Source organism: Nannospalax galili, unplaced genomic scaffold (assembly GCF_000622305.1).
Source record: "Nannospalax galili isolate Female #2095 unplaced genomic scaffold, S.galili_v1.0 scaffold690, whole genome shotgun sequence".
In the NCBI taxonomy this organism is placed as follows: Eukaryota; Metazoa; Chordata; class Mammalia; order Rodentia; family Spalacidae; genus Nannospalax; species Nannospalax galili.
This window is the reverse complement of record NW_008329288.1, coordinates 3405644-3416991: the sequence shown is the minus strand read 5'-3', so window position 1 is coordinate 3416991 and position 11348 is coordinate 3405644. Positions and strand designations below refer to the sequence as shown.

Here is an 11348-nt window from a genome sequence, read left to right as displayed (position 1 = left end):
GGAAGAAATGAATTAAGAATTTAGATTGCAAATTAGAAAACATATATGGCAAAATGAAGTAGATATGTCAAACATCTTTTTAGTAGCATTATTTAATAATAGGTTTTCCTAAGAAAAAAAAGAAACTAAAAAGAATAAAATCCATAAAAACAAAACAAGAAATTCTAACCTACATGAAAGCATTCTCATGAATTTTTTTCAAAAAGAGAACTGAATGGAAATCATCATCTACTTGTACCGATTTTGAAACCTCAATTTTAAATAGTTACCAAAAACAGAGATGGATAATGACGAAATGCAAGAAAAGAAAAATCAACTACAGCAGAAACTCAGATTTGGAGAAAGAGCCAGGGATATCAGTAACCTTTAACCTCTTAAAGAAGAAAAATCAGACTATAGAAACACAATTAGTGCTAATCCATAACTATCAATTTAACTAATGACTTATTTCTTAAAGTTTTAAATCAAATTATTTAACATGAAAGCACTCAGATGCGATCTTGGCACATGGCAAGTACTTAGTAAGTAATAAACAGCTCATTTTCACTTGTTCCTGCCTCTACCTTTTTCTTCTTCATTACCCTCCATATTAATGATTGTTGCTGAGACTCTGCAAATTACCTGTAAGACAGTCATCTGCATGTTACTTTGCCCACTGCAAAGCCAGACATCTCCAAATAAGACATCATGAATTCTCAGGGTGAAATTCATAATCCCCAAAGTCTCTTGTGCCATCACATCAAAAGGTCCCCCGGGTTTCATAGGATCCAGTACCACCATCCAGGTATCAGAGTCTGAAACAACAATGGGCCTTCAAGAGATTAGTCAACCAGTCACCAAAGCCTGACCATACTCTATGCCCAGACACTGTGGTAAACTGTATTCAAAACTATGAAGACTGGCCAAATTTCAGTCAAGGCAATGGAACAGCAGTATTTTTATCCTTAATCTGTACCAATCCCTTCTTATTTTTAACTTAGGCATTGACAAAAAAAAGTTACCCAGTTATAATCCTAAATTAGGATAGATAAAAATACACAGATTAAAATTCAAGTAAGTTTAGTTTAAAATACATAAAATAGAAATTCTCGTTATACTATCCAACTGTCAATATTAACATAATCTAATTTTTCTGATTTACACCCCAAACTAACTTGCAATTATCCAATCAAACATGAGCACACATTATAGAAAATCACTTACAACCTGAATTATCCCCTTGCTAGGCAGGCTCAGGCATGTCATTGAGCCCCACCTCCTCCCATGTTGCTAACAAGTAATGCTACTAGCAGCACTGGGTTCTCCCATCAAAGAACAGGTGCACAGAAAAACTAATACATCAACAAGCAGTGGGAGGCATATAAATTAATCCCTGTGAAAAAGGCATTTTCACTTGGCCAATCAATTACTTTTAGAGATATATACAAGACTTTAAGGTGTTTGGACTCAACTAAGGAGATAAGGTATCCAAGACCCTTTTTCAGAAATTCAGAGCTTGCTCCTCAGAAACCATACCTTTCCTCTTCCTACCTCTCAGTCATTAGATCCATTATCAACATCATACTCAGAGATTTAAGGAAAATGCCTTCAAAGTGGTAATAATATGCATCAAAGAACCAAAAACAAGAAAAGGAGAGAAATGAATATTTTAAAATTAAAATGTCAAAGATAAACTGGTTCCTAATTTGTTGCCATCAGATCAGTGTAAATTCAAAGGAATAGAATGGGAAGACCTAGAAACAGAGCAGCCTAAAGTCACTGCACCAACCTCTAAGAAGAAACAATATAAAAGTATCATCCAAGTGCCCACTGTGTGCTAGACACTGTGTGAGGTTCTTTCCAGCCAGCAAGAACTACACAGAAGCACAGAAGCATGAGCTGTCTGGAGACACATTAGGAAATTAGTAAAAGCTTAGACCACAAGTGGTTACGTAGAGTGTTGGAGGAAATGTCCAAATGTTTGCTCCTCTCAACATAACCAGCTAAGCTTGCTACCAACTAGGCTGAGAACCAAGTGTTCACTATTGTATTTCTATGACTAATAGCCAGACAACCAACATATTAAATGTATAATTCACCTAAACCAGAAAAATCACTGTTTTGGAAACAGTGGGCAGCTAGTACAGATTGTGTCGCACAGGTGTGATGTGCTCCGTATGGCTCACACTTCTGAGCAGGCAGACGCTCCAATCTGTCCTAAAGCAGGCTTGCCAAGGTCTTTCCAGGCTTCCTACACTGAACATCTCACTGAAGCTCTGTCCTCCTGTCACCAACATCACTCATTTATGGTGATGAGGTCAACTTCTAAAAAGCCTAGCACAGGACAATTCTTTAGACTTCTACTGCTGACCACAGTGTTCCTGGTTACTGCTATTAACCAAGTATTTTCCCGAGGCTGTCTAGTGTGTGACGAAAACTACCCTCACCAGCATTGCTGCCCAGTAATAAAAATGCAGGAAAAGGAATTGGCAAAGCACAGCACCAGAGGATGAGCTTCCAGGGGAGCCCAGAGCCTGAAGAAAACTGGACCTCAACACTAAGCCGGTATTCCACATCTTTCCTCCCAGAAAAACACACCTTCAACTTCCCAAAGAGCCTTCTTCTCAGCTAGCTGGCTTCAACGCCTTTTTGTTCCTAGTATTTTCCTTCTCCTACTTGAGAAAAGAAAAATGAGCCCAGACACAACACTTTTAGGAGACACCAGCCTCCTATCAGATCAGAAGAAAGTTGGTGCGCTGCAGAGTACACTGATGGGCACACTGTCTCAGACACAACTGAAAATGGATGGGACTCGCTCCTGTGTGAGCACTGCCACGGGAAGCAGCAGCTGTGATGATGCATCTTAGACCAAAGGCACGAGAGGGATTATGAAGGCAGAAGCCACCATGTTTTACAAGGAGAATTAACTGTCTTTGGCTTGTCAGTTTAGGGCAGGTTGGTTGAAGGGAAGTATGTCATAGGTCAGTTAAGAGTTTTTTAGAAGGTATTTTAACCTATCAAGTCTATGTGGATGAGTCCAAATAGTAAACTCCAGCCTTCAACCATAAAGCTCACCACTGCTGAATTTGGACGCCTCATCCAACAGGTTTTTTGTGGGTCTTTTACTTTCTGAGGCACAGTTGCTCCGATCTTGCCTTCTGGACAACAGTCACTTGCTACCTTGTTCCCTCTTTTGCCAATCCTAGTCCATGTTTCTGTAAATTTTCTTTTTTGGTACATTCAAATCCCTGCATCCTTGCATTCTTTTTTCCTACCATCAAGGAAGATTAATTTCCTCTCTCATTATACAGCTACTTAGAGTGCATAGCACGTGCCAAGCAGCCCATCAAATAAATGACAAAAATAAACTCCAACCCTGGGCTACACTGATGAGAAAGCCATGCAAATTGACTAGGGCTTTATGTTTTCTTATGTAACAGCATATCTGGCGGTCTGCTTCTAGCTGTTGATCTGCGTATTACAGCAAAGGGCAGAAGAAAAAACTATCTCCATTTTAGTCCCCACGTCCCCCAATTAACTCCAGCCTCAAAATGGAAACAGCAAATAATCAAAAGGACAAAATGAAAATAATTTGTGTAGAGACATAATTAGTCACAAATACTTCCTTGTTTTTCTTATTATTCATATCAGTTTAATTATTTTGCAGGTTATTGTGTCCAAATCTCAGATGCTGAGAAAAGAAGAGAAAAGTATCCATGACCTCTACCTTCCCAAGAAGAAAAACCTCAAGCTTAAAGAAGTAGCTTTATTCACTTCACACAGAACCCTGGCTCTTCACCAGCTGCAACATGTCGGTGGCTTCTCAAAGTGGCTTAAAAGCAAGAAGGCCTTACTGTCTAAACTATCCCTTGTGGATCTACTTTTATTCTGTAGCTTAAAATTCAAATCCACCACCACTAAACAAGAATGCAAAAAAAAAAATTTTTTTTAAGTTAAACACTTTATGTCAATAAAACTGCCTATGAAAATTATTTAAACTACAGTATATTATGGCAGACACACCTTAGGGTGAGCTCTAAAGTTACAGCCTTGTATTATCCCCTCCTCTCCAGAGCAAACAGAATCTGTGATTTGCTCCCAAGCAATAGAAAAAAGGAGAAAAGATGGTGAAATGCCACTCTTGTGACTAGGTTATATTATATGGAAAAGGTGAAGGGATTTTGTAGACATGATTAAAGGCCCCCATCAGTTGGCTTTCACAGCCCTTTAACAAGGGTCCGAGGGTCAGAGATCTGAAGGAGCAGAGATGCTGCCACACAATCTGCCCTCAAGGGAATTAATTGAGCCAGCAACCTAAGCTAGCTTGGAAACATCACTCTGTAGACACACCTCCAGCTGAGAACACAGCCTAGCCTTCAGATCAGCATGGTAAGCCCTGAGCTGAGAGCAAACCCAGCCATGCCATGACCAGACATCAGACCTGCAGAAATCACAAGATGTTAAAGGTGTGCTGTTGTAAGTTTGTGGTAGTTTGCTTGTAACACACAAAACCAGTAAACAAGCCACTAGTGCAATGGGGGAAGGAGACATTTTTCTAAGTTAGAACCAATGACTCTTTCTACCTCAATCAAGAAGACAAAGACAAACAGCCAAAATCTGGTTGTATCACCTGCATCACACTCCCTTGAGATGGGTCTCCACAATTTTATTCCTGTCTGAAAGAATCACCATGTATCACTTGAAAACATGGTTTGAACCAATTCAGGACCTGACCAAATATATATACTTGGTTTTTGAGACAGAGTCTCATTTTGGCCCAGCTGGCCTGGAATTTACCAGGCTGGCCTCAAACTCACAGAGATCACCCTGCTTCTGCTTCCTGAGTGCTGGGATTAAAGGCATGAGCCACCATGCCTGGCTCATCCTTCTGCTTTTGATTTTTCTCAGTGCTTAAGTATCAGTCTCCTGGACAAAAGCTTAGACTATCAAAACCCAGTTTGTTCTAGATCTCGAGGGTTTATAGGTAATAAGATAAACATTTTCAAAGGTACCCAAAGTGGAAAATTGAGTTCATCTGGCTAAAAAACCTCAGAATTCTCATCAAAATCTGAAATAGAAGCCAGCCATCCAAAAGCTCCTGTTGTATGTCATTTTATTTATTTATTTATTTTTTATTTATTTATTTTTACTTTATGTATATGAGTATGCCTGCATGTAAGTGCACCATGTGTGCAATGCCCATGGAAACCAGAAGAGGGCATCAGATTCCCAGAACTGGCGTTATGGATGGTTGTTAGCTGTCATGTAGGTGCTGGGAACCCGGGTCCCCTGCAAGAGCAGTCAATGCTTTTAAGCCCCTCTCTCCAGGCTCTGGAGTATATCTTTTAAGAGACATTTTCTTGGCTGCTCTGGGAATTGTCTTACATGTCTACCTTTATTCCAAAGTATACCATCCATTTTGCTTCATGGGCAGGAGGAGAGTAAGATGCCACTGAAACAGGTTTGTTCACCTCTCTAAGCTGAAATTTTGAAAATCTGATGACTGGATCTACTACCACCAATAACATCAATCTTTATTCCCGAAATTTGATCACTAGTCCATGAATCACTTAATTCCCTTACTTTCTTCTGGTTACTATAACTCCAAATGACATGTCACTTTGCAGTGGAGAAAATGGAACATCGCTTGAACCTCCTCCACTCAGTGTGAGAGGACAGCTTGACAGAGTGAGCTTCTGGTAAGTGAACACCATTTGTGTTCTTTGTGTACTTTCCTAGGGTTGGTAGCTTAGTGTTTCATGTGAAGTAAGACCTTGATAGACATTTATTAAATTGAACTCAAGATAAATGGGCAGGTTCATGATCATTGTAAAGGAAGAAGGAAGCTTGTCTTTTAATGATTACCTTTTATTCCTTCCTGTCACCACCTACCTTCCTGCCTCATTTCTGCCCACCTCAAACATGAGTCCTGAAACAGGCATAGGGAGGTGAAACTCTAAGAATAAAGCATATGAAAAAAATTCAAACTGAAGTGCTGTATAATATCATGTGCTTTGTGTATCTATCTCTATAATGCTTATGCATTCGCCACCTCTTGAATATTTATTGGTAACATTATTAGCACCAAAGAAATCCCAGGTCTTATTTTTAAACCATGGCAGTTCTTTGGATTTCTAATCAACATCAGGTACTGAGAGGGCCAGTGTTTGCACATGATGCTACTCATGTCTAAGAGGGACCTGACACAAAAAGGAAGCTCTGCTGGAGTGAAGAGACAGCCACAGAATGGGAGAAAATCAATATCTAGACTCTATAAAGAACTCAAAGTAGAAAACACCAAAGAGCTAGCATCCAATCAATAAACAGGCAAATTAACTGAACGGCTCTCAAAAGAAGAAATCAAAATGGCCAATAAATATATTAAAAATATTGACCATCTGAAACCATTAAGGGAAATGTAAATTAAGATTACACTGAAGCTGAGTGTGATGGCACACATCTGTAATCCTGTAGTACTCAGGAGGTAGAGGCAGGAGGATCAGTTCAAGGTCATCCTCAAATACACTGTAAGTTTGAGGGCAGGCTGGGATACAGGAGAACCTGTCTGAAAATAAAGAACAAGAGGAGATGGGAGTGGAGAGGGAGAGGAGGAAGAGGAGGAGGAGGGAGAGGAAGAGGAGGAGGAGGAGGAGGAAGAAGAGGGGAAAGGAGAAAGGGAGAGAGAGAGAGGGAAGAAGGGGGAGGGAGGCAGAGAAGAGGGAGGGAGAGAGGGAAGGAAAAAAATCTATATTGAGAGATTGTACCTCACCTCAGTCAGAATGGCTATCATTAAGAAAACAAATGAGGATGTAGGGAAAAAGGAAACTTTATACCCTGCTGATGGGAATATAAACTGGTACAGCTGTTATGAAAATTAGTATGCTCAAAAACCTAAAAGTAGAATGACCATATGATCCACCTATATCTGAAGGTATATTCCTGGATATATTCCCGAAAAAAGCTAAATCAGCATATCACACATATACTTGCACATCAGTGTTTACTGAGCTACTATTCACAAGAGCCAAGATAAAGCAACCAGCCTAGATGCTCATAAAGAAATGAAGAAGAAAATGTGGTACATATCTACAATGGACTTTAATTCAGACATAAAAAGAATGAAATGTGTAGGAACCTCTCAGCACTCTTCCTCATTCTGGGGTTACTATGTGAGCTGGCACAGCCGCTGAATTTCATTTCCATGTGACCAACTTTGTTCTGAGTGTGAGTCAGTTTGGAGCATAATTTGTTTCTCATAATACAATATGGGGAGAGAGAGAGAGAGAGAGAGAGAGTCACAATAGACTATTTGGAAGGAGAAAGGGGAGAAAGTAGGGAGCAAAGGGGGAGGGGCACAAATATGAACAAAGTACAATGGCATATGTGTATGAAAACTCATTATTTAATGTGCTTTTAAAAAAAATGGGCTGAACTGGGCTGAAGAGATGATTCAGTGGTTAAGACCATTGGTTGCTCTTGCAGAGGACCTGGGATCAATTCCCAGCACCCACACGGCAGCTAACAACCATCAATAACTCCAGTTCCAGGGGAATCTGACACTCTCTTCTGACCTTCGCAGGCATTGCAAGACACGGGTGCACTGACTCTTGCAGGCAATAAATACATTCATACACATGAAATAAAAATAAATAAAATTTTTTTTAATGTGCTGAGGATATAGCTCAGTTAGTAGAGTGTTTGCCTGGCATGAACAAAGCCTCAGGTGTGGTCCCCACCACTGTATAAACAGTGTGATGTCATGCCTATAATCCCAGCCTTTAGGAAGTGAACGCAGGAAGATCAGAAGTTCACACAGCCCATTTGAAGCCAGACCAGAACCACCAATGACAGTGGTAGTTCTAGAACTCTTCACTTTCAGTACATCCCACAAGTCACCACTCCATTTAAATGTACAAAGAACCACTTGCCAGTCAGCTGAAGTTCCCCTCCAGGTCTGTTACTTCTGTCCAACATTCTGACCTTGAAAAAGTCTTGAGATGGGAATATAGGTCGATGGTAGAGCACTTTCCTAACATACGTGAGATCCTAAGCTCAGTTCCCAGCAACACACACACACACACACACACGCACACAAGCACGTCTTAAAACTCTAAGAAATACAAATCCTTGCCTTGACTCTATACCTGGCATATAGCATTTTTAAATACTTGATAAACAGAAATTTGCTTAATTCTGAAGACACAGCACCAGGGTCAAGATGACACTGGATTGGATAACTGGTTCAATACTAATACAGTAATCCTTTACAGGGACACTAAGATTTGCACCAGCTTCCCTGTCACATTTACTTCCTGTCACTGCACAAAGCACTGACTTATTCTCTAACTCTGCCACCCCCAGAATCATCTCCTCACCTGCTTCACTCTCATCTCTATACCCATAGCTCCAGGGCTACCTCTAGCATGACTCTGTAGCCCAAGATTTCCAGCTTTTCCTCCTGCACACACTGTCTTCTACATCTTTTTCTCTTCTACATAGAAACCCCTTATGTCTCTCTCTGCTCATGAAAACTGCTGATTCTTATCTTGAACTTTCATCCTCACCACCATATTCTTGGGCCAAGCCCTCACCATGTATCATGTGTATAATAAGAGCCTTCTAACAGTTCCACTACTCCTATCTTATGATTGTCAAACCATATCAATCTTCTCATGTACTTTTGTTGCTTAAAATCCATAGATACAGGACATATATGCTTTAGTAAAGATGAACAAGCCTCCCATCTGTCATCCACTACCAGTCACTTGTGTCCCAGATCAACCTAGCTGCCAGGCATTTCTCCAGTGATACATGTATGTTCCTGTCTCCATGCCTCTGTCCAGGCTGTTCCCTCTACTGAATTTACACTCCTCTTCTTTCAAGACCAGCCTTAGACTAAGTTCATTATCCCTACTACCCTCCTAAGCCCTCACATATACTCTGTCCTTCCTCACTGTGGCACTTATCACATGTAACTGTAATTGTTTATTTCCCTGCCTCCTCCCCTAACTTTCAAGCTCCAGGGAGAGGCTGTATCTTTTTATTCATCATTGTATCACCAGTACCTAGCACAGTATCTGGCACACAGTAGGCACTCAATAAATATTTGAATGACTGGGTAAATAATAATAGTAGTAGTAACAATAATAGCCACTCAAAGTTAGGTGCCAAGCATTGCTCCAACTGTTTTATGTGTGTTAATTCATTTAATTCTCACAATAATCCAATAAGGATTATGGCCATTCCCCTTTACATATGAAGAAGCTGTTCCCCTAGAGATGTTGAATAATATATTAAAAGTCATACAGTCATTAAAATGACAGTGTCAGAATCAGAACCAAGACAGTGCTTTCCATAACCAAAGTTCTTTGCTAGACCTCCAAATAAACTCTTTTTAAAAAAGATTTTAAAGATTTGTTTTATTTTATGTGGGTATTTGAGTATAATATGTACACTATGTACATACAGGTACTTACAGAGAGGACATTAGATCCTCTGGAGCTGGAGTTACAGGAAATCATGAGCCACCCAATATGGGTCCTGGGAACCAAACCTGGGTCCTCTGTAAGAGGACCATATTACTGATCCATATTCCCTCCAGCTCCTACACTGCCTCTTTTATATATGATTCAGCCCAAATGCCACCTTCTGTGGAAACGTTCCCATACCACCCAAACTGAGGTAGAGGTCTCTTTTCTGTATCTCAACGCATTCCACAGATGCTTTTATCATAGCACTCATCACATTATTACATGATTTGTTCTGTTCAATGAGCTCCCTAACAACAAGAACTTTGAATTTTATTATTATTTATGGTATCTTCAGTTCCTACCATATAATAAATACTCAACTTCTAAGGATGGATGGATGGATGGATGGATGGACGGATGGATGGATGATGAATGGATGGATGGATGGGTGGATGGATGGATGGATGGATGGATAGATGGTCAGCCTGAGCTAAAGTCATAAGCATTCATTTTCAGATAATCCAGCAGGTGGCAGAAGAAGACAGAATAGCTGAACAGGGAATAGGCTATCTTACCTTGCACACTGGTCACTTTCTTCATGACGGTTTCCTGACCTTGGCACAGGGTGACTGTCACCGTGGCTCCGGGTGTACCAAAGCCCCAGATCACTGCCCCAGAAGGTTCCTTCTGCAGTACCATGTAATTATCGATGTATGAGGCAAAGTGAAAACCAATACCTAAAAAATTAAGCAAATACTTAGGGGAACATCATCAGGAGATTCAGCATTAAGTGGATCTGGTGAAACAGGAAGTAACATACTGTCTCTATACAAAATAATTTGACTATTCTTAAGCCTTTTAATCTTCTAAAACTAGATCCCATTGCTTCTAATTAGACAAGCAACATAACAAGAACAGTTTCCAACAGTAGGCATCATAGCACAAGATGACCATTAAGAAAAACTCAGAGCCCAGGGCAAAAACGACTATTCACACTCTCCCTCCCTTCTCTTCAGAGTTCTTAATCTCCTCTTGCTCTGAAACTTGGCCCTAACCACTAAACATTCCTCCCTTAAATCACTAAAATGAAACTGCCATGCATCTCACAGATGGTGTTTATGAGAAAAATAAACTATTTCCTTCCCCAACTTTCCATTACTGTGCCTACTCTTAGTGGCAAGGAAGGAATAAAACAGCATGCCTGTCTACAACACAGCTTCTCTAGTATTTTCCCATCTTCATCTTCTCCTTCCAGCCTATCAATGCTAATTCCCTTCAAATCATTTCTCTTATGGTTTTTTTGATAACCTAGTATTCCACACATATCTGTGCCAAGTCTCCTTCCTTCTCAGGTAAATTCAGATAAACCAAGACACAACAATAAGGTCAGGAAGAGACAGAAGGTCAACATATCTAAGCAAAGGAGGTGTTACAATCGTATCCACTTCACAAGCAAGATGCACACTTGCATCTGTGGATTCTGTGCTGAGAGTCACTAACAAGACTGAATAAGAACTCACTCTAACAAGATCATTCCTATTTTTAACTCCCAGCCTATATCAAAGTACTTTTTTTAATAACAAGCATTGATTCAAACAATCTCAGTGAGCTCATCAAAATTTAACAAGGAAAATCATAAAACTTAAGTCCAGTTTTATCTCAATAAAACAGATGAAAAATCCCCCAAAGAAAATAATTTACAAAAATTAAGCTTTTTAAGACTTTTTTAAATACAAATGACAGGCAGGAAAGAGAATCAAGGCTGACATTTTCCTCCCTGGAAGGTAGAAAGGCTGACAGGCCCCTTAGGGTATACTTAACAGGTCAGTGCAGCTAATGGGAATCTCCTCACGGTAGCCTATTTATACTGCTTTTAGAATAACAGACTAGTTCCCTAAA

General features: G+C 40.0%; 1 protein-coding gene across 3 annotated transcripts in view; it reads right to left on the bottom strand.

Annotated features, from left to right (window-relative positions):
- The window catches only part of Siae (sialic acid acetylesterase), a 50107-nt gene that overhangs the window by 35742 nt on the left and 3017 nt on the right, over positions 1–11348 (bottom strand). For all 3 annotated transcript variants that reach the window (XM_017798676.2, XM_029564568.1, XM_008835117.3), the window contains exons 2-3: positions 10025–10186; positions 622–794 (exon numbers count right to left, since the gene is read on the bottom strand). In XM_017798676.2, coding sequence (XP_017654165.1) covers positions 622–794; positions 10025–10186 — 335 coding nt within the window. The remainder of the gene's footprint in view (positions 1–621; positions 795–10024; positions 10187–11348) is intronic.